Consider the following 25,008-nt stretch of genomic DNA (forward strand, 5'->3'; position numbering starts at 1 on the left):
AAAAGAAAAGAAAAAGAAAAACTTGTGAAAGAATTTAGCCAGTTTGCTTTAGGCAGACAGTAAGGGAAGGGTCCCCGGAGAACCTGCCACTGGCTCCACAGCATGAGATGCTTTGTGCAGATAAGGGAACTTGCAAAGGGGGATTGCCTAAACATGTCCATGTGGAAAATTCCATTCCGTAACATATGCACAGTAAGGGATATACATTAATATGGAGTGGCTCAGACTAAGGGCCCACAGGCACACTGGAAGGATGGGGTGGAGCCACCAGAAGTTCATGCCTTACACCCTTGTATTCAACTGTGAAGAGGGCAACTGGCAACTTGCTTTCAGGACCCTTCTCTTTGCTGTGAGCTTTCCTTTTGCTTAATAAATTCTACTCCACTCACTCTCTGGTGTCCACATGCCTAATTCTTCCTGACCATGAGACAGTAACCCGGACTTAGCTGAGTTAAGGAGCAAAAATCCTGCATCACTTGGAAAATCACAAAAGAAAATAAAAGAAGCTCTAACTAGCCCCCTTGCTATTCAGATTGTACTGGCAGTCCTAGCCAATGCAATGAGGTCCAAAAAGAGAGGAAGAGACTGGGTGGGTGTGACAGCTCATGCCTGTAATCCCTGCACTTTGTGAGGCCAAGGTGGGAGGATTGCTTGAACCCAGGAGTTTAAGGCCACAGTGAACCACAATTGCATCACTGCACTGCACCCAAGGTGATGGGGCAAGACCCCCATCTCTAAAAACCAGATTCCATTTACAATAATAAAAAACTTATAAAATATCTGGAAATAAACTCAACAAAAGAAACATGCAAAATATATAATGAAATAAACAAAAAACTACAAAAATATTAAATAACTAAATAAAATTCAAGTAAAGAAGACAGACACCCTTTTTCAGGATGAAAAGCCTAAATGTTATACAGGTATCAATTATACAAATAATGCAATTCCAATTAAAATCTTAAAGGATTTTCATGGAACTTGTCAAGCTGACTCTAAAATTTATCTGAATCCCCAGAACCAAGAACAGTGCCCAGCACATAGTAGGAGTGTGATAAACATGCTGATTGAATGAATTAGTGAATGAACAGCTTCAATACCATCGTGTTAGTCCATTTGTGTTGCTATAAAGGAACACCTGAGGCTGGATAATTTATAAAGAAAAAAGAAGACCAGGCGCAGTGGCTCATGCGTGTAATCCCAGCACTTTTGGAGGCTAAGGTGGGCAGATCATCTGAGGTCTGGAGGTCGAGACCAGCCTGACCAACATGGTGAAACCCCATCTCTACTATAGTAAATGCAAAACTAGCTGGGCTTGGTGGCACATGCCTGTAACCCCAGCTACTCAGGAGGCTGAGGCAGGAGAATCGCTTGAACCTGGGAGGCGAAAGTTGCAGTGAGCTGAGATCACACCATTGCACTGCAGCCTGGGCAACAAGAGCAAAATTCCATCTCAAGAAAAAAGAAAAAAGAAAAAGGGTTTAGGCTGGGTGCGGTGGCTCACGCCTGTAATCCCAGCACTTTGGGAGACCAAGGTGGGCGGATCACGAGGTCAAGAGATCGAGACCATCCTGGCCAACATGGTGAAACCCCATCTTTACTAAAAAAAAATACAAAAATTAGATGGCTGTGGTTGCCCACGCCTGTAGTCCCAGCTACTTGGGAGACCGAGGCAGGAGAATTGCTTGAACCCGGGAGGTAGAGGTTGCAGTGAGCCAAGATTGCGTCACTACACTCCAGCCTGGTGACAGAGTGAGACTCCTTCTAAAACAAAAAAAAAAAAAAAAAGAAAGAAAGAAAAGAAAAAAGGTTTATTTGGTTCACAGTTCTGTACAAGGAGCATGGCGCCAGCATCTGCTCCTGGTGAGAGACTCAGGCTGCTTCTACTCATGGCAGAAGGCAAAGGGAAGCTGGCCTGTTCAGGAATCACATGGTGAGAGTAGAGGCAAACAGGGGGTGTCAGGCTCTTTTTAACAACTCGCTCTTGCAGGAACTAATAGAGCAAGAACTCACTCATTACTTAGAAGACAGCACCAAACCATTCATGAGGGATGCACCCCCATGTGACCCAAGACCTCCCACTAGCTCCACCTCCAATATTGGGGGTCAAATTTCAGCACAAGATTTGGAGGGTCAAACATCCAAACTAAGCAACCTAGATGAAACTGACTCATATTTATATTTCTAGGCCAGATTTATCTTCTGAACTCCAGATCAGTAGATCTGTCTTAGTAATCTCTTCACTTGATTAGTAAGAAACCAATTCAGACTCATTGTGTTCAAAACAAAACTACTATCCCTCTTGCAAACCCTGTGCTCTTCCAGTCATCAAATTGAGTAAGGTTAAAAACAGAGAGTTAACTCTAATCATCTAATTGGCCATTCGTTTTGTTTGTTTGTTGTTTTTGTTTTGGGACAGGGTCTTGCTCTGTCCCAGGCTGCAGTGCAGTGGTGCCATCTTGGGTTACTGCAACTTCCAGCTTCCAGTCAGGTGGTCCTCCAGCTTCCCAAGTAGCTGGGACCACAGGCTCACACCACCACACCCAGCTATTTTTTTGTATTTTTAGTAGAGACGGGGTCTCGCCATGTTGCCCAGGCTGGTCTTGAACTCCTGCACTCAAGCCATCTGCCCGCCTCAGCTTCCCAAAGTGCTCGGATTATAGACATGAGCTACTGTGCCTTGCCAATTGTCCATTTGTGATTATTGAAGTCATCACAACTACTCCTGGATGCATCTGCTAAATGTTTCTTGAATCTATCTGTGTCTCTCATGTATACTGACACCACCATGTGCCATAATTCCTTCACTATTCTAATGAATAACTTCCTAACCAATCTCTCCTCCTCAAACTCACTATTTCCCCCCTACTGCCCTCCTGCCTCAACTTAAAACAATGTCAGAATTGCAGGCTAGGTGTGGTGGCTCACACCTGTAATCTTCCTCGGGAAGCTGAGGCAGGAGGATCACTTGAGCTCAGGAGTTCAAGACCAGCCTGGACAACATAGTGAGACACCATCTCTACAAAAAAAAATTTTTTTAAAGAATTTCCATTGATTTTAGATTAATTCCAAACCCTTCATCATCACAAGTTTGGCCTGGCCTGGCTGCAACCTGTATCTTCAGAGACATCTTCCACAGTATTTGCCCTCACTCTCTACTCTAAGCTTTGGCCACAGTGACCTTCTTCCAATTCTTCATGTACATTTCTTCCTACAACAGTGCCTTTGTATATGCTGTTCTTTCTGTCTGGAATAATCTCATTTTTCTCTGATTCTAATTAATTCTAACAACGCTTGATATCTAAAAGATCTCTCTTATTCCTATTACATCTTCTTAAAAAAACAGATTATCAGGCCAGGCATGGTGGCACATGCCTGTAATCCCAGCTCTTTGATAGGTCAAAGTGGGCAGATCACTTGAGGCTGGGAGTTCGAGACCAGCCTGGGCAATATGGCAAGATCCAGCCTCTACTAAAAATAAAAAAATTAACCAGGTGTGGTGGCACACACTTGTAATCCCAGCCACTCGAGAGGCCAAGGCATGAGAATCACTTGAACCCAGGAGCTAAGATTGCACCACTGCATTCTAGCCTGGGTAGCAGAGTAAGACTGTCTTAAAAAAAAAAAAAAAAGAGAGAAAAAAAAACAAAGCAAAATAACAGATTTATTATCTCTTAATAGTTTAGTTGTAAGTGTACCTTTATGTGGGTGAATTTTAGCCTTTATGTGCGTGAATTTTAGACATTAAGCTCAATCAGAACAGGAACTATGTCTTTTCTTTTTTTTTTTTTTTTTTTTTTTTTGAGATGGAGTGTCTCTCTGTCGCCCAGGCTGGAGTGCAGTGGCGCGATCTCGGCTCACTGCAACCTCTGCCTCCAGGGTTCACGCCATTCTCCTGCCTCAGCCTCCTGAGTAGCTGGGACTACAGGCACCTGCCACCACGCCCAGCTAATTTTTTTGTATTTTTAGTAGAGACGGGGTTTCACCGTGTTAGCCAGGATGGTCTTGATCTCCTGACCTTGTGATCTGCCCACCTCAGCCTCCCAAAGTGCTGGGATTACAGGCGTGAGCCACCGTGCCCGGCCAGGAACTATGTCTTTTCATACTTACTATGGTATCCCTAGCTATGACACTAGGAGCTTAACAAATGAATGGAAGAATTGAAACTGAACAGGAAAAATATATGCACAATGACTTGACATGGTAACCAATAAAGGTCTTCATCAAATGAATAAAGAGAATTTTTTTTTTTTTTTTGAGACAGGGTCACACTCTGTAGGCCAGGCTAGAGTACAGTGGTGCAATCCTGGCTCACTGCAACCTCTGTGAATGAGGAGAAACAATCTGGTTCTAAGAAAGTAAGAATCATAGGACCAAAAAACCTGCAAATGTACCATATTTAATTTCATATTTTAAAACTATTTCCAAAGCACAATCCTAGTGTTTACATCAGAGCATTCATTACAATGAAAATAAAACCAGAAAGCATTCAAATATGAGAAGACAGACTCATCTCTGAGGATTATCAGGAATTAATTTATAGTAGAAAACGACAAAGCTATTTCTTACGATGCTCAATAAAGAGTAAAAAAGGTATTTAAACAAGAACTTGAATTCATTTGTGTTTTAAACCCTTGGTTTCATATGCTATAAATATTAAGACAAAATTTTTCATTATACTTTATCATTAAGTAAAAATCTAATTTAATAAAATGTTCATACATAGTAAATGCTTAAGTAAAATAAATAAGAATGGCTGATAATTTCTCTTGAGAAATTGATAGGAATTTCTGTTTTAGTTTTTAAAAGTTCTTTAATTTTGATAAGTAACCTAAGAATATCTAAGCTATTATATAATTTTAAAATAGATTGAAACTTATTTCATATGTATTCATTTCTTACGGCCAAAAAATATATAAATAAGAGTAAAGAAGTAAAGGTTTGCAAAATAATAGTTTTGATAATATTTTAAGAGCCAGTCATTGGGAACAAATTTTAATTAATAAGTTGTTGATAAAAACTCAATCCGTCTTTCTTAAATCCAGGGAATATTAAATTCCTTTGTAATAAAATAATCTACTTGATACTCATAGATATATCCAATGTGCTGATAAAAAGTAAAACTTAGCACATCTATCTATTTTTCTAGTGGACCAAGACTGTTGGGAGATTTAATAAATATGCCCCTTGTGTGTAGTCCCTAACACCACCTAAAAGAATTATAAGAGTATGCCCAGTTAAGTTACTAAGCCTGTAAGAGGACTTCAAAATTAAGCAAATGATTAAATATCCTTGTAACAACTCCACTCAACTTATAAATTTGTAGTTTTGCCTTATCTTAGTTAAATTTTTAAGATATTCTTACTGTTTTTGAAATTGCTAAAATAATATGTGATTGTCAGAGTGTTGGAATTTACTTGAAGATTTTGCCTACCTCCCATTTATTGAGTGTGCATTATGTGCCTGGCTCTGTAGTAAGAGCTTTTAATTCATTTCATTGGTTTTTTTTTTTTTTTTGGCCAAAATAGCAAATTTTATTTTAAACAGTAGTCTATAAGGTTTTTTCTATTATTATTATTATTTTTTTTTTTTTACTTTTTAAACTATTTTTTATTTTATTTTATTTTTTATTTTTATTGATCATTCTTGGGTGTTTCTCGCAGAGGGGGATTTGGCAGGGTCATAGGACAATAGTGGAGGGAAGGTCAGCAGATAAACAAGTGAACAAAGGTCTCTGGTTTTCCTAGGCAGAGGACCCTGCAGCCTTCCGCAGTGTTTATGTCCCTGGGTACTTGAGATTAGGGAATGGTGATGACTCTTAACGAGCATGCTGCCTTCAAGCATCTGTTTAACAAAGCACATCTTGCACCGCCCTTAATCCATTCAACCCTGAGTGGACACAGCACATGTTTCAGAGAGCACAGGGTTGGGGGTAAGGTCATAGATCAACAGCATCCCAAGGCAGAAGAATTTTTCTTAGTACAGAACAAAATGAAGTCTCCCATGTCTACTTCTTTCTACACAGACACAGCAACAATCTGATTTCTCTATCTTTTCCCCACCTTTCCGCCTTTTCTATTCCACAAAACCGCCATCGTCATCATGGCCCGTTCTCAATGAGCTGTTGGGTACACCTCCCAGACGGGGTGGTGGCCGGGCAGAGGGGCTCCTCACCTCCCAGAAGGGGCGGCCGGGCGGAGGCGCCCCCCACCTCCCTCCCGGACGGGGCGGCTGGCCGGGCGGGGGCTGACCCCCCACCTCCCTCCCGGACGGGGCGCCTGGCCGGGCGGGGGCTGACCCCCCACCTACCTGTCGGGCGGGGCGGCTGCCGGACGGGGTGGCTGCCGGGCGGAGACGCTCCTCACTTCTCAGACCGGGCGGCTGCGGGGCGGAGGGGCTCCTCACTTCTCAGATGGGGCGGCTGCTGGGCGGAGGGGTTCCTCACTTAGACGCTCCTCACCTCCCAGACGGGGTGGCGGTCGCGCAGAGACACTCCTCAGTTCCCAGACGGGGTCGCGGGGCAGAGGCTCTCCCCTCATCTCAGACAATGGGAGGCCGGGCAGAGACGCTCCTCACTTCCTAGATGTGATGGCGGCCGGGAAGAGGCACTCCTCACTTCCCAGACAGGGCAGCCGGGCAGAGGGGCTCCTCACATCCCAGACGATGGGCGGTCAGGCAGAGACGCTTCTCACTTCCCAGACGGGGTGGCGGCCGGGCAGAGACTGTAATCTCAGCACTTTGGGAGGCCAAGGCAGGCGGCTGGGAGGTGGAGGTTGTAGCGAGCCGAGAACACGCCACTGCACTCCAGCCTGGGCAACATTGAGCACTGAGTGAAGGAGACTCCGTCTGCAATCCCGGCACCTCGGGAGGCCGAGGCTGGCGGATCACTCGCGGTTAGGAGCTGGAGACCAGCCTGGCCAACACAGCGAAACCCCGTCCCCACCAAAAAAATACGAAAACCAGTCAGGCGTGGCGGCGTGCGCCACTGGGCAGGTTGAGGCAGGAGAATCAGGCAGGGAGGTTGCAGTGAGCAAAGATGGCGGCAGTACGGTCCAGGTTTGGCTCGGCAGCAGAGGTAGACCGTGGAAAGAGAGGGAGAGGGAGACCGTGGGGAGAGGGGAGAGGGGAGAGCCATTTCATTGGTTCTTAAGAACAACCACATAAGGTTAAGAAGCTCATAAAAGTTAGAGTTTACTTAAGTATTTAAACCTGGGTCTTTCTGTCTTCAAAATGCTATGCCACACTTCCTTTCAGCTCTGTAAACTGCATAGGCTCACTTATTTTCTCAAATCTGTAAAAGTCTGTAAAACCTGTCTGATGTTTGTAAAACATCATCAACTTTAAATATGTTTTTTTATAGGGAAAAAGAAAAATCAAATAATATATACTTTGATTTTAAGACACTCCAATTTTAGAAAAGTTAAATGTGAAAAAGAAAACAATCTCATGGATCTTAAAAGTATCTGTGATTTATTATCTCCATTAGCAGTGAGCAGTATTCATGGTCTTCCAAAAATATAGAAATATAGTATTGGGCATTTAGTAATTGAAAATTATTCTATTTAAAATAGCAACATAACAATGAGATGCTTAAAAATTAACATAAAAGGTTTAAAACCCATACTGAAAACTTTAAAATCTTAATAAAGATAATGAAATATGATTTGAATTAATGAAATGATTACCACATTCTTGAGTGGAAACACTTAATAACCCAAGAATGTTAATGTTTCTGCAAATTAATATATAAACCTGAATTGAATTCCAATGTAATTCATTTTATAATTACATGAAATGATCTATACATTTATATGAAAGAATAAAACTAAAAAATAGCCAAGGGGTATATTAAAGAGAAAAATAGTGAAATAGGGAATTCCTTTAGCAGATACTAAAAATTTTAAGACATGATTATAATCAATAAGTGTGGTATTGCTTTAAGAAAAGGCAAAAAAAAATTAGTCGAAAAGACAGTTTAGAAATAAATTTCCCATAAATGAGAATGTAATATATGACAAGGGTGGTATTTCAACTTGTTGGGAAAAGATATTTTAAAAATAATTGATGTTGACACAACTGGTTCTCCATCTAGAAGAAAATTAAACTGAACCTATACCTCATATCATATATATATATAATTACAGATAGATTAAAACTTAAATGTACAAGGCAAAATGCTTAGGAGAATATTTAGAAGACCTAAGGGTTTTTAATCAAGATAAGAAACCCAGACTAGAAAACATAGACATATTTGATTAGAGAAAAATTAAAGCGTTTTAATTGGTAAAGCATCCTATGATTGAAAGAAATAGAAAACAATTTGCAAAAAATATTTGTACCAAAGAGGATAGATGAAAGGTTAATATCTTTAATAACATTTATAATGCACAAAGCACTCTTACAAATAAGAAAAATAAGAAAATGGGCAATAAATATAGATAATTCAAAGAAGAACAAATCCAAATGGCTAGCAATATATTTTTTAAATACTCAAATTCATTAGTAATCAGAAACTTCAAAACAAAATAACAAGGAACCAATAACTGGTAAAATAAAAAAGAACATAGTACCTATTACTAACTGGCAGTGGCAATAGGTAATGAGGTTATGGGAAATGGTACTCATTAATGTCTGGTAGGATTATGAATTGTTACAGTCTTTTGCAAAATAATGAGGCAATACTTAGTAAAGAGTGCAAATCTTTTTCTGACCTGGAGATTTCATTCATTAGAATCTAACACTTATAAATGAAAACGTAAGTAGGTAACAATATGTGTACAAAGTTATTGGCCTTCTTAAAAAGAATATATGTACAAAGTCATTGTCTATGAGTACAGACATAGAGGAGGAAGGCAGATATAAAAATCTTCTTGTCATAACCTCTCTGGCAAGGTGGCCTCTGGGTTTAGAGTAGCTCTCCTGAGAAGAGGTAGCTGTAAGCCATTAGCAGCTAATGCTCACAGGATTTGGGGATGGGTACACTAGGCCAGTTCAAATGGGACCTGGGTGAGACACCAACATCTTCCACTACAATCTCCACAGGCATAGTATGTGACCGTTAAAGAAAGGAATTAGCTTTTTCAGTTGACTTAGAGACTTTTCTGAAAAAAGCAGATCAAAGTTATGTAAAAGCAGATCAAAGTTATATGAAATGATCTCTTTTTTTCTTTTACAAAAGCATGTACAAAATTTTTCTTCATATGTCTTTATATAAATTATCCGAGTATAGAGAAAATATGGTTCAATGCCCAATAGGTCATTTTTTCTGTTTTTGTTTGTTTTTTAGACAAAGTCTCACTCGTTGCCCAGGCTGGAGTGTAGTGGCACAATATCGGCTCACTGCAACCTCCACCTGTCGGGTTCAGGCTATCCTCATGTCTCAGTCTCCTGAGTAGCTGGGATTACAGGTGCACACCACCATGCCCATCTAATTTATGTATTCTTCATAGAAACAGGTTTTTGTTATGTTGGCCAGACTGGTCTTGAACTCCTGACCTCAAGTGATCCACCTGCTTCAGCCTCCCAAACTGCTGGGATTACAGGCATGAGCCACTGTGCCCAGCCCCAGTAGCTAGTTTATATGTAATACCTAGTGCAGGAGAATGCACTAGGTATTACATATACCTATGTAATGAATGAAGATGATGCAGGTAGAAAAGGGGAGTAGGGAAGAATGTCAGGTCTAGGACAATTTAAGGAAAAAAAGAGAGAAAAGAGACTGCACCCTACCAAAAAAGACGATTATAATCAAAGAACGACAATAAACTAAGAAATGATTTGATAAGCTTGGTGGTAAAACCTGGCATTGGTACCTTCTGTCCACATTGGGCACACGGTTGGCCTTCCGTATGGCAGGTTCCACATCTGTGGATTCAACCAACTGTGGATGGGAAATATTTGAAATAACAAAAATAAAAAATACAGCGTAACAATTATTTACATAGCATTTACATTGTTTTAGGTATTATAAGTAATCTAGAGATAATTTAAAGTATACAGGAGGATGTGTGTAGGTTACATGCAAATACTGTGCCATTTTATCTAAGGAATATGATATCCAAGAAGGTCCAGGAACTAATGCCCCAAGAATTCCCAGGGATGACTGTATTTTGCTTTCTGTGCATCTGTAGCCCTGGAGAAGGATTTACATCTTGGCAGTTTTTTACCATCTGTGGTGAGTTGAATGATGTCCCCCCAAAAGATATGTCCAAAGACCTAAGTCCTGCTACCTGTGAATGTGACCTTATTTGGAAACAGGGTCTTTGCAAATGCAATTAAGGATCTTGAGATGACATCATCCTGGATTTAGGGTGGGCCCTAAATCCAATCACTGGTGTCCTTGCAAGAGAAAGGAGAGGGATATTTGACACACAGAGAGGGTGGTGGAAGGCCATGTGAATACAAGGGCAAATTGTAGTGGTGACAGCTACTACAGGCTGGAGAAGGTAAGGAATGATTAACCCTAGAGCCTCCGGAGGGAGCATAGCCCTGCCAACAACACTTTGATGACAAACTTCTAGTGTCTAAAACAGAGAGAATAAGTTTCTGTTATTTTAAGCCACTACTTTTGTGGCAATTGTTATGGCAGCCCTAAAAAACTAATATACCACCCCATTTCATAGACACCATAAGAGTTGAAGGTAGTAAAAACTTAAGGGCAATAGTTTGTTTATTGTTTGAATTCATCATACCACATAGGTGTTTTGCTGCTGCTTGTGAGTGACAAGTCAACAGATGGGTACAAAACTGTATCATTAAGAAGACATGATGTCTAGCTTGGGGATGTGCGGCTGAACGTTCAGCCCATGAAGAGAGGCTATGCATTTGCTCTAAAGATTACCTGAATATGTATATATCTTTAATGATGCATATGAGAAAATAAATACAAAAATAAAAATGCATATGAGAAAGATAAACTTACTGATCGAAAATGTGGAAGGCATTTCAGAAGCATTTGACTAGTGTACTAGAAATGGAAGGCAATCTATTATATAATCGTCCTCCAGATGTCACATCCATATACCGCAACCACAGTGTGAAAGTGCTCCTTTTCCTAAACTTTTGCCAACAATAGTTACTATCTTTGCCAATTTAGTAACTGAAAACGGACTCTCCTTTTAAAACTAATATTTAAAAAAATCACTGGGGGTAGATAATATGTAGTCTTTCCATTTCCAGTACACTTGGACCCAGAAATATGAATTATATTTATTTATCCTGAAGAAATAATCAGGGATATGGGAAAACAATATATACAGTATGTTCACTGCATTGTTGCATATATTAACACAAAAATTTTGAAAACAACCCAAAGGTTTGCTAATACCAATTTATTAACTAAATTATGGCATAATCTTTATAACTAAAATTTCTTCAGGCATTAAAAATGATATAATATATTCCATTTACCCTGATGTGATTATTATACATTGTATGCCTGCATCAAAATATCTTATATACCCAATAAATATATACACCTACTGGGTACCCATAAAAGTTAAAAGAAACATGATGTAATAACAGAATGTGTAGAATTCTATATGTGTACGATGTTCATGACATATTAAGTAAAAGGAATAGATTATAAAACAGAACCTACTGTATGATCATCTTTTTGGAAAAATCCATGCAGAAAACAAAAGAAAAGATACATAGAAAATGTAAACAGTGATTATCTCTGAAGATAGCAGGAATACACTTGACTTTAGTGTGTGTGTGTGTCTGTGTGTGTGTCTGATTCATATTTTCCCAGTTTTCTATTACAACATGTTTAACTTATAAAATTAATAATTAAAAAAAAAATCTCGGCCAGGTGCGGTGGCTCACACCTATAATCCCAGCACTTTGGGAAGCCAAGGCGGGCGGATCACCTGAGGTCAGGAGTTCGAGATCAGCCTGACCAACATGGAGAAACTCCATCTCTACTAAAAATACAAAATTAGCCGGGCATGGTGGCACATGCCTGTAATCCCAGCTACTCGGGAGGCGGAGGCAGGAGAACCCTTGAACCCAGGAGGCGGAGGTTGCAGTGAGCTGAGATCGCGCCATTGCACTCCAGCCTATGCAACAAGAGGGAAACTCCATCTCAAAAAAAAAAAAAAAAAAAAAAAAAAAAATTCTCCCTGGCTAGATGATCAACTTGTTGAGGCCAGAGACTGTGAACAGATTTCTGTGTTGTTTTTTCCTCTTCTCACCGCCAAGTACGCTTGACTATCCTATCTGCAAACAGAAAGGGCTCAATTAATACTTCCCAAAATCAAACCACAATACTAGAAACAAAATCAAGATGGCTAAAATAAGATGTTTATTATAAGTATTTTCTCAAAGAGAATTTTTAATAGGAGATTGTCAAGCTGTTTTATTTCCCTCTAAATTCACACTTTATTACAGGTAATATAGTATTCTATGGATTTTAGTGCGCCAAGACTAATCGTCTCTCCAACAAACAGCTTCACTTACATTTAGGAATAGTTTTCAGGGATTGCATTCTCTTTCATGAGTATTACTATATTCTTAGTAAAGCAGCATATAAATCTACTTATAATCCAAAAGTAGGCTAACATTGGGTTTAGGTGCATCTAAATTCAAATTCTGTAGATGATTGGCAGAAACTTCCATTATGGGATACAATAGTTACTAAATGGAAGCACTTAGCTACATGAAAAAAATTATAAAGATATCAGATATTCAAAATTGACTTTTCCTTCAGATTAAGAGATAGCTTTATTTAGACAGCTGAAACAGGGACTTGTAGGAGATGTTTAGTCTCTTTGACTATTCCCCAGAGATTATCAGGAAGGAGTAACCTAACTAATTGTATGTTTTGTCAAGGCCTGCATTGATTTTTTACATGATAATTTTAAATAACCTGCATAATGTATGTGATTGTAAACAACATTATTTTAAAGTTATCCACAGAACTGCTCAACAATATGAACAACAATATGAAAATACGTAGTACAATGGCTGATTTATGGTTACTTAAAATTTCTTGTCTACAATGTAAATGCCTAAATAGCTTTGATAATACAAACCAAATGAGTTCAAGGATACCTATAATAAAAGATATTAATGTGATATAGTTTAAATATCTTGTGTAAAATACTTCACTTACATAAAGTGCCTCAGTCTAACAGTTGATTAATAATGTCTAACATATAAAGACTCTCTAATATGGTACAAATGGAAGAATTAAAGAGTAGGATATCTATAAGACCAAATAAGTATTTGATTAAAAGTTTCCTTTATTTGCTGTAGCTCTCCACTTTTTTCCTTGCTGCTAAAATCCTAATGCCTTTTGATTAATAAGATGATAATCCTGTTGGACTCCTATGGTTGAATAATGTTTAATGTTACATGTCCTGAGAGTCCCACGAAACTATTGAGCGGCTGTCACTGACTTCATTTTCTTCTGCACACTCTCCCTTTCCTTTTCCACAGCTATCACGGTTTCCCATTCTCTCTCCTGAGGTACTTCATAATGGAATATTCAGACCTCAATCTTACTTTAAGTCACAAAACACTGCCTGAGGCTTACCTTAGTTGCTATTTTTACTTATCATTTATTTCTGCCAAAAGGAACTCCTCTAAAATTATTTTCATCAAGAATTTTCATTTCATGTTTTATCATCTAAGTTTGAATGCTAATTTTCTTGAACTATAGAGGAAGGTTTTTTTTTTCTTTTTTTTCTATTTCCAGTGTTTTCTGCTAGGGATTATTATAACTTTAGGAAACACAGAGGTATTTATAAATATATTTTAACGAATTTGTGATATATTCAAAATAAGAGCATTGATGTTTCACTAAGGAATGTAATCAAATTGTATGGCAAAGCTAAAAATGATAGAATTTAAAAAGTGGCTATCGTGAAAAGTAGAAGCCCCTAATCTATAAGATCGATTGGAGAGGTTCACTGTGTCACCCCTTCTTGGAGGAACTTGAAAAAATGCAGGATAAGGGCAAGGAGAACCAGGACAATACCCAACTCCTATGTGACACATTGTAAACACATGTGATAAAGAACCCTTCTTCTTGTGACCATTGTAAACACATGTGATAAAGAACCCTTCTTTTAGGTTGGGGTGATAATAAAAATGCAAAGGCATGGCATCAAGAATGCTTTTTTCCATTTATGTGACCAAGTTTTCAGTAAATAATTTATTACAAATAAGCTTTTCCTCCTGCCTTTATTAGATAGCTATTGCTGTATAAGAAAGTACATCCCAAATTTGACTTAAAACAACATTTATTATCTCACAGATTTTGTGGGTCAGGAACCAACCTGGGAGTAGCTTAGCTGGCTTTTTTGCTTCAGGGTCTCTCGTGTGGCTCCAGTGGCAGGGCTATACTCAACTCAAGGTTCCACTGGGGAGAACCTGCTTCCAAATTCACTCTTGTGGTTATTGGTACAATTCAGTTCCTTTTGAGCTGTTGGCTAGAAGCCTCCCTCAACCCTTGCTATGTGGGCCTCCCCAGGGGGCAGTTCCCAACATGACAGCTGGCTTCCATTGAGAGAGAAGGCATCAAGAGACAAACTCATCTTTTTACCACCAAATATCAGAAGTGACATCCTGTCCCCTCTGCTGTATTCTATTCATTAGAAGCTAGTCACTAGGTCCCACCTACACCCAGAGAGTGAACTGCCAGGAAGTGAGATTATTGGGAACCATCTTAGAGGCTGCCTACCACATGCAAAATACGTCCCCCCTACTCCTCAGATTCTCAAAAGTTTCACTTTTGCATTACAACATCAGCTCAAAGTTCAGAATCTCATAATTGGAATCAAGTCAGGGTGATATCATAACTGGAATCACCCCAGGCTTCCTCAGGAGGTAGTTCTTTAAGTACAGTTCCTGGAACACAGTTGCTTTCCATCTGTAGACCCATGAAACTAGAGAAAAGTTATCGGCCTTCTACTCACAGCATAAAATTATGGATAAGGCATAACCATAACCATCACCATAACATTCTGTCCACAAAGCTGGGAAATGGGAGACATAAAGGAGTCACTAAGTCTAGCCCATGCTCAAGGGGAGGAAATTATGCAAGGTCTGAAACTAGGAGGTGGGGCCACCTTAGAGGCTGCCTACCACACTGCCCTTCTATTTGATTCTAATAATAAAAGGAGTAAAACTTTTGATAAATATTTTATGAGACTTCAGGTGGGGCTGGTATCTAACATATATGGATGGCATTGCTGCTTGTATTGCTAGTTTTTTCCTTTGGCTCAGAGTAAAAATTCTTTTTGATTACAAGAATATCAGAGGAAATTGTTTAACAGTTCTATTTCTCTTTATCATGGCTATAGATCCGATCATTGACTATTAGGTTGGTTTGTTTCCCAAAAATTTCCAAAATATTTTCCTAAAGTTTAATACAACATTTGTTATAGCTCCATGCTTATTCATGTGGCTGCCTTCTATATTTCTTCTTCAATTTATCAATACATCTTATATTTGCATAAAATTCAATCTATATCCCTTGGTGAAACATAATGTCTCTACTTTGAACATGGGAGATTTTCTACTTTCTTTTTCATACTATTGACTAGAGAAATAACTTCCCCTTCCTTTATGCTGCTTTCTGAAGTCCTGCTAGAATACTCCTTATTGTCCTTCCTTTTTCTATCAGTCTATGGTTCTCAACCAACAACAGTTTTGCTCTTCGGGGGACATTTGGCAATGTCTGGAAACATTTTTGGTTGTCACAACAGGAGAGTGCTACTGGCATCTAGTGTGCAGAGGCCAGGGATGCTGCTAAATAAGCTGTAATGCACAGGGCAGCCTCCGTACAACAAAGAATTATGGGGCCCAGAATGTCAATAATGCCAAAGTTGAGAAACCCCAGTGTAAAACAAACCAGTCCTTCTTCCCACTTTAAAAATGAAGACATTACAATGTTGCTTTAGCCTTGGTTACTATATAAATCTACTTTTTCCCCCCAAAAGCAAACATTTCCCCAAAATAACAAAAATGTGGAGTTGTGATATAAACTAGAAATTGCAGGCAAACCAGGTTCTACTCAATTACCTAACCACTGAAGAATATAGCTTGAGATAAAGGGCATGGAGAAAAGTGAAATTTTACTAAATGTGCAGTTTGAATACTTCTTTTGATTGAGCAATATATACTGAATGTCTTGTGACACTTTGAGATCTAGTTTTATACTTTAAGCATATGTAATTACTGCTAACTGGAAAATATCTAAAATATGTATATCCAAACTAGAGCATGGATTAGGAGTCTTTTTTATTTGTTTGCTCTCAAAATGATGCCAACATAACAAAAATTTAGAACAATGTACAGCAGCCACTATAGAATCCCTAAGATAACTATAATATTTTTAAATAAATAATGCTTCATATTTTTATTGTTTCATGGCATTTCCATTCACGAATCACCTTTTTTCCTAAATAAGTGTATCTATAATTTTATGAGTCATTTGTCCAAATATGTAGAACAGGGCTTTGGGAGAAAACAAATACACTCACAATTTTTCTCAATTGCCAACAGACTAGTTTATTTGTTTCTCTTGTAATACGAACATGCTATTCTCTTAGTTTTTATCTTCAATAACATATGAAAGATCCAAAATCAAATTGGCTGTCTCTACAGCCACCTGTAGGCCACTAAGCTTTGCAGTCAAACAGTCCAAGGTCAGGTTGCTGGCTGAGCCCACAGCTTCATGTGGAAGGCAGCTTTGTGGCACAAATGGACGACGTGTGCTTCTTAAGAAAGACCAGTTGAGTTCTTCCTGGCTATTGTATAATCCACAGCCACACTGTGAAAGCAAATCTGGCCAGTTAGCAACACAGGGAGAATCTGCCTGAACTGACCAAAGGTGTCCATACTTCATGTCAGTGAGAATTTCACCTCCATCATGTTCTAAAGAGCCAACAACAGATTCTAGGGCACTGCAAAATGCTTCAGCAATTAATTGAAGTTCTGTTTGAGTACATTCATCATCTTTGAGAATGCTTTCTGGGTCGTTGTGAGTCTAAAGAGTAATAAAAACATTGAAAACACATACAAAGCAATTAATATAAAATGTTTCAGAAAAATAAGATACTGAAATCAAAATCTTATTCCTAAAGTAATTACTTACTTTCATTTAATTTGGGGTCTGGCACAATGCTAATGGGCTTGTATGGGTCAGCCGGCCGGGTTGCAAACCCTTAACTAGGTTGGTTATAGTAAAAATGTATTAAAAATGTATATACTACCAGTCATGTTACCAGAATGAGTGAATCAGAATAACCCCACCATCAGCTTATTCTGAATGAGGCTTGGTAGTGCCTCCTTAATACATGAAGGACTAGGCATAATACATGTATTACAGGTTTTTCTGCACACAGGAGGAAGTTCCTGAAGACTGATGTCCCAAATGGAGTACTTATTTATCTCTGCAAAATGTTTGAGATTTGCTTAAAATGGGAATGCACATATTTTTATTTGGAAATCATGATGTAAATTTTCATATCAATGTTTTAAAAATGAATATTCTTCTCTTTAAATTAATGAAAAGGTAATAAGACCTTAAACAGTCTTCTGGTTCCACTATTTAAAAATGTTTATCCTAGAAATTCCATGATAAAAAGAAAAATTAATATATAGCCATGCACCACATACCAACACTTCAGTCAATGACAGACCGCATATACAACAGTGGTCCCATAAGATTATAAGGCCATATTTTTACTAACCTTTTCTGTGTTTTGATATGTTTAGATACACAAATACCATTGTGTTACAATTACCTACAGTATTCAGTACAGTAATATGCTTAAGGGTTTGTAGCCTAGGAGCAATAGGCTATACCACATAGCTTAGGAGTGTGGTAGGCTCTACCATGTAGGTTTGTGCAAGTACACTCTATATTGTTTGCACAACAATATTGCCTAATGATGCGTTTCTCAGAATATATCTTTGTTAAGCAACATGTCTGTATTAGCAAACTAATAACTGAATGATGGGTTAAAAAATCCATATCTTAACTGCTTAAAAACAGTGACTACTTTCCTACTCAAGACACCTCCTTCCTCTAAAAAACTTTCTCTAGTTTACTCAATTCCATTTCAGAATACATTATTGTCCATTCAGCACCAATAGATTGGCACAAATTTTGTTTTCCATAATGTATATTCTGATAACTTTTCATGAATGTGCTTTATCTTCAAAGAGATTCTAAGTTATTTGGGGAAGGACAGGGCATGTTTACCCAATGAATCGATTGCTAATATCTGGAAAACACCTATACCTTTTTCTATCCATTTTCAAATAAAGTAGGCCAGTACTTACGAAATAATCAGAACAACAATGCACTAAACTTATCTGAGAGCTGTCAGGAAATGGAGTTTCCTAGACTAATCAAAAAATTCTATTTAGTAGAACTAATAAAAAACATACATAAATACCAATTTTAAAATTATAATAGAATCTAATATGTGAACTGCTTAAATAAATGAAACTTTTCTTGATGCTCTAGAAGATACTGAAGTATTCTGTAGAAACTTGGCCCTTTTGTTTGTGAACATCAATTATTACTGTATTGCAGCAGTTGAGATCTCTAAGAGAACTCCCAATAACAGAATGCTAGCTTCAACATGCAGAACATGTAGACAATACTCAAAGAACATGATCGCTTGCTAAAATATTTTTATAATAATCATTGTAATAAGGATATTACGTTATATTTACCTTGTTATTTCCCTCAAGTGTTTTTGATTATGTATTTTATTTAGACTACTGAAAAATTCAGTGTTAAAGGCTACAAGTTTACCTATGTAACAAACCTATACATGCACCCCTGAACCTAAAAGTTAAAACTAACAAACAAACAAAAAGACTATAGGATATTATGATTTTGGCTTATTATCTCAGAAAACAAAAGTTGCTGAGAATTCAGGTAATCCGAAGAAGATTATCTTACATACCTTGTGTCTGATATATGCAGCCAAATGAGTTTCGGTACAGCCACCTCCCAACAAAGCCCATGGTTCCTTGAGTGTTAACTGTAGGACATGCAGTGCCGTCTGACACGTGAGCTAAGAAAAAACCCAAATCATCAGAATCAGACGTTCACATCATATACACACACAAAAAATCATGCTCTCAAAGCATCATAGTGAATACAGAGAGTGTGATTTTAATTACAAAAGAACAAAACTTGTGTCGTGCCAAGGTCGTCATGTGATTAATACATTCTGAATAGGAAGGTTTAGAGATTAAGGGAAGATACTTCAGTCAGAAGTTTGTTTTCACGGAGCCAGATTAGTATTTTCTTTCATATACACTTAGCTCTTCAAACTGAGACGAATATATGGCCTCAAAATATCTGGGTCAACAAGGTTTGCTGGCACTTCCACTAAAAAAATTATTTCAGTCTAAATAATAAATTTATTTTGAATGGATTTGGAAATAATACAGTTACATCCCAGCAATAATAAATAAAAAATCACACAGACCTTTAACATTTGCTAAGGATATATCCTTGAGCATACATGAATCTTTAAAACTTGTGACCAATCCCATAGATTATCATTTCCCTTGTATAAAAGTTGCGTGTATTATTGCTGGCAGAGAACAGGAAACTCTGCTAAGAAGTGGATGATGGGTATTGACTGGGGAACTCATTTTTCCAAGTGAATTATTCATACACATTACCATCAAAGACTACACAATTCAAGTTAATTTCTTAGAAAAGTTCGCATGTCAAGGGCCTTTTAGGTTTCTAGTAAATAGTAGAAATAATAAATGGCAACACATGCCAAATTTATTATAATGCCACAGGCATTTAAATTAGCTTACTTGTGACTTTGCATCAATCATTTTAATTTTTGCTTTCTATACTACCTAGGGAAGCTACGAAAAAAAAATCATAATAACTATTGAGTGACTAATTCCTCCCTCAGCCCCTGCATATGGAATTCAAAGTTCATTACCTACCTTCAGCTCATCCCAGGCAGTGTCATTTCTGTTGCAGAGAAGCAAGCTGCAGATTGTTGCTTCATTAGGAATAAGATGAAAAAAATGTTTGGAGCCAAATTTTGCAGTGCACACATCTTTCACACTTCCATAACTATTAGGACATATTGAGCCTAGGGATCCAATAGGCTGTGTTCCTATTTTTTAAAGATTAGAAAATACAAGATGTATAAGCAAAAGTGGAGCAAACAACCATTTAAAAGTATATTTATTCCTAGCCAACATAAAAGCCCCACAAGCATATAATTTAAAATATGAAATACAGGATAAATAAGATGAATCTTCCTAAATTGCTAAGTTATATTCTGCTATTAAAATGATATACAAATAAAGTAAAGTAGAAGTTATTTTTGTTTACAGATCTCTTTGAAAATCTTTTAGAAGTCATTTTGTACTCTCTTCCCAGAAAAGGGCACATACAATTTTGCATACATTTTCAAGGAATTCAGAAAACCCTCAAAGCCCATTCAGGGTTTAGAGACCCCAAATTAAGAACTTCACTAATTTGGATTAAGGGTGATGTGACAGGCTATTTTTTTTTAAAGGCATTATTATTTTCAATTTAAAATAAATGCTGCTATCCAAATAGCTGTGTAGTTGAATTCCTTCGGGACGCTACATAGTGAATATGTAAGAATTATTTTTTTGTCTGGCAACTATTTATAAAATAGCTAACTGAATTATGCCAAAATAAAGTTACATGCTTATTTCACTGTTATTATTTGATATATTATTTTGTCCTCCTACCTGCACATGTAAAATAGTGAAGTTTTATAAACCACAAGTAAAAATATGAATAAAGAAGTTAGGGTGACTTGAATTTTCCAAATCTCCAAACGTAACGGAAGTTATGTAAGAAAAGAAACCTACATCAAACTCCTACAAGAAACAATACTAAAGTCTAAAGCTATAATTCTGAGCCATTCACCCCTTTCAGCTAGTTTCCTTTTCTTTTAGACTCACCTTTAAAAGATGGTTTCTTTCAAACTAATGGGGTTTAGTTTGAAAGTCTAAAATGTCGGCTGGGTGTAGTGGCTCATGCCTGTAATCCCAGCACTTTAGGAGGCTGAGGCGGGCATCGCCTAAGGTCAGGAGTTCGAAACCAGCCTGGCCAACATGGTGAAACCCCGTCTCTACTAAAAATACAAAAACTAGCCGGGCATGGTGGCAGGTGCTTGTAATCCCAGCTGCTCGGGAGGCTGAGGCAGGAGAATCGCTTGAACCTGGGGGGCAGAGGTTGCAGTGAGCAGTGAGCTGAGATCGCGCCACTGCACTCTAGCCTGGGCAACAGAGCGAGACTTTGTCTCAAAAAACAAAAAAAAGGGCTAAAATGTCTAAAAACACTTCCATCTCAAAAAATTTATAGAATATAATCACTAAACAATTTCACTTATTTGAATATTGTTTACTTCTGAAATATTCAAGAATAACGAATACTTTAAAAAAGTAATCTAAGTAAAAAAGCCAAAATCTTATAGTATAATTTCTTTCACATGGTGGGAACAACAGATTCTGCATGAGAAGACCGGCTCTACTGCTTATCAGCCACTGGATGCTGTCACTCATGTCATTTAACTTTGCTGCCTCCCTCACATGAGAGGCAAGTGGGGATAATAATGCATACTTCACAAATAAATCAAACCAAGTCAAATGTTAAAAATGCTCCAGGCCAGGCGCGGTGGCTCACGCCTGTAATCCCAGCACTTTGGGAGGCTGAGATGGGTGGATCACCTGAGCTCAGGAGTTCAGGACCAGCCTGACCAATATGGTGAAACCCTGTCTCTACTAAAAATACAAAAAACTAGCCAGGTGTGGTGGCGTGTGCCTGTAGTCCCAGCTACTAGGGAGGCTGAGACAGAATTGCTTGAACCCAGGAGGCAGAGGTTGCAGTGAGCCGAGATTGTGCCACTGCACTCCAGCCTGGGCGATAGAGTGAGACTCCACCTTAAAACAAACAAACAAATAAAAACCTCTGTAAGCTGCAGTATGCTTCACATGTGGCACCCATCCACAGTAACACCCACTACACAACCTATATCATTAATAAACAGGAATTTTGTTTGAAGGCCTGAAATGAGGTAATGTTAACTTAGATTACCAGGGGAGATAGGTAAGGCCAAAAACATACTTCATCTACCTAAAAGTTTACCTGCGCTATGTGCCTGGTAGTTTTCCCTCTTTTTTTTCCTCAAAAGCTCTCTGCTCCCAAGATCCAGGACTAAAGCTATGGCTATTAATGCCATGTTTAGGTATATATTATGGGCTAGTGTGGAAACCCAGCTCCCAGTTACAATATGGTTTCTATGTGAAAATGTTTGTTTTTTTTTTTTTCTTTTTTTGATAGGGAATCTTGCTGTCACCAGGCTGGAGTGCAGTGGCGCAATCTCGGTTCACTGCAACCTCCACCTCCTGGGTTCAAGCAATTCTCCTGTCTCAGCCTCCCAAGTAGCTGGGATTACAAGTGCGGCCACCATGCCCAGGTAATTTTTTTTGTATTTTTAGTAGAGATGGGGTTTCACCATGTTGGCCAGGATGGTCTCGATCTCCTGACCTTGTGATCCGCTCACCTTGGCCTCCCAAAGTGCTGGGATTACAGGCATGAGCCACCGCCCAGCCCTTTTTGTTTTTTTAGATCTGGTCCTGCTTTGTTGCCCAGGCTGGACTTGAACTCCTTGGCTCAAGTAATCCTCCTGCCTCAACTTCCCAGGTAGCTGGGTCTACAGGCATGTACCACACCCAGCTAAAGTGTCCCATATTTTAAAAATGAATCTGGAAGACCCAGTATTTACAAGCTGGAAGTTGCCAGATTCATGCAAAGCTAGTAGATATTTAAGGCTATCAGTCTGACTTACCATAACAACGAGTTCCAAGGAATTATTTCCATTATTAAGAAACTCTACTTTTGACAGTCATTTGAGTCTTACCAAGGTAGGGCAATAACCCAGAGATATTATGTATTCAACACTTGGCATACATACGGCTCCTTTTTGGTAATTTATACTTTTATTAAATAAACTTTAACAATGGTTTAAGTCTAGTAACTTAAAAATTGGAAACAATGCAGACTAAATGATCATCTTTCTGATAGATTGTCAAAGCAGTTAAAGGATACTGAAAAGTAGCTCAAATCAGGAACTCTTCAGCTTGTCATTTTTCTTTGGCTCTAACAGTACTTATATCTGCTTTTAATTTGCTGAGTTTGTAAAATACAGTGAATTTTTTGCCTATTTTAGTTCTGTATATTACCAAATGTATTTCGGTCAATTCAACAAACACTTTAGAACACCCACTGTGGGCCAGGCCTGTAATAGGTGCTGAAAGTAAAAGACGATCTTGGTTCTCAAGGTCAGGTGGGAACAGTTTTGATATAGGTAAAACATAGGTGCATGTACATCCCTCTCCCATTAGAAACAACTACTTAAGGAGAAGTACAGAAGTTTGTTGGAATTATGATAAAGTGAAGAAAAAGGGTCATTCTAGTTACAAAATTACTTTCTAAATATAACATGATTTAAAAGTTTTGTCAATTGAGGCTGAAGAATTTTGTGTAAAGTATGAAAGACCTTAGGATTATGGGGATGTTAGACTTCTCAATAACCTGTAAAATATTTGGGGGTTAGATGATATAGTACATTAGGGGGCTGAAAATACATAGAAAATGGCTATAATCACTGCATTTTTAGTATGTGAACAATACAGGATCTTTTCCAGAAACCTTTGCTGCCAGAAATGATACCGACACATGCTGGGTCAATTTTTCAAGATGTTAACAGTGACACAAACCAAAAATATCTCTGCTCAAAAAAGTGTGATTTATTAACTGTAAGAGGCAAAAGCCAAGAGTGATTTTTACCTGTCATTTTAGTCAGGGGTTCCATCAGAGTCACTCCAATTCTGTCTATGGCAATAATACGATGCATATTGAGAAACTGCTTCAAAGATGGATGTATAACTTTTTGGCACAGGACAAGATCTACGTGGTCACTGATTAGCTGCCTTCCTAGGTTAAGCAGCTGGTCTAAGACTGCATTTTCAAGAGAAACCCCATAACTGACCACCACAGTTCCTTCTCCAGTGTCAGAAGTGTCTCCGGATAAAGTTGTACAAAAGAGTGCCACCTTGAGGGCAGTTGATTTTTTGATAGGTAATAGCCTCATTAATTGAACTTCTGACATTTCAATGAGTATCCCAGGTAATACAGTGGAATCTATAACTCTTTGACCTTTTAAAGGTACAATTAGACTCTTTCCTAAAATGATGTGGCCTTCAGCATTTTCTGGAATTGTAAGCAAAAAGGCTCTCAGGATCAAAGCACTGACATGCTCTGTTTCCTTTCTGGTGAGCATACAGGCAGGTTTACTTGTTAATATACTGCGCACCAAACAAAGGAGGATCTGAGTACTACTAAAGTCCACTGGGATTCGACAACCACAGGTCTCAGACTTGAGATAACTGATGCAAAGACTCAAAAGATGTTTATTTAATCTAATGACAGTGGTGGGTGTCAAGCCTAATCTCTGAACATTTTCAATCAGGTTGCAGCAAAGAATGGCTGTGAATAAGCCACAATCACTGAAGCTTGACACGTGATTCTGTATGGAGGTTGTCAGGATCTTTAAAATGGGATGTGTGACCAAAAGGTGACTGAGCAGAGCTGAGGACTGTGAGGTTGTACACACGTAACCTCCAAAGCCATTGTGCAGCTGCTTCAGCCTACCCGAAGGGCCATAGCATGATGTTACAATTCTTTTCAAGACAGAAAGTGTGGTCCTGACTCTCTCAGTTGTCAGTGGTTCACTCTTACACAATGATGGCTTCTTAGCTTCCAAACGAGACATCTTACTTCAGGTGGTAACTAGTGAAGACAGTTTTTATTTTGTAAACCACATTTTTCTATTTATTGCATTATCACGTTTTAACATTAAAAATTATTCTTTAGGAATTAAAGTATGAATATGCAGCATTGTGGCTATAAAATCAAAAAGTTCAATGTTTATGAAGCTAATCAGCATAGAATGATTTAAT

General features: G+C 38.3%; 1 protein-coding gene across 1 annotated transcript; it reads right to left on the reverse strand.

The window, feature by feature from the left end:
* Nucleotides 1-16,492: 16,492 nt before the first annotated feature.
* MKKS (MKKS centrosomal shuttling protein) lies at nt 16,493-24,835 on the reverse strand. The gene is made up of 4 exons (XM_004061813.5): nt 23,837-24,835; nt 19,945-20,120; nt 18,933-19,043; nt 16,493-16,996 (listed from the first exon to the last, which is right to left on the reverse strand). The coding sequence occupies exons 1-4, from the start codon at nt 24,819-24,821 to the stop codon at nt 16,556-16,558; spliced, it is 1,713 nt and encodes a 570-aa protein (XP_004061861.1). The 5' UTR covers nt 24,822-24,835; the 3' UTR covers nt 16,493-16,555.
* Nucleotides 24,836-25,008: the final 173 nt, after the last annotated feature.

The sequence above is a fragment of the Gorilla gorilla genome, chromosome 21, assembly GCF_029281585.2.
Source record: "Gorilla gorilla gorilla isolate KB3781 chromosome 21, NHGRI_mGorGor1-v2.1_pri, whole genome shotgun sequence".
NCBI lineage: Eukaryota > Metazoa > Chordata > Mammalia > Primates > Hominidae > Gorilla > Gorilla gorilla.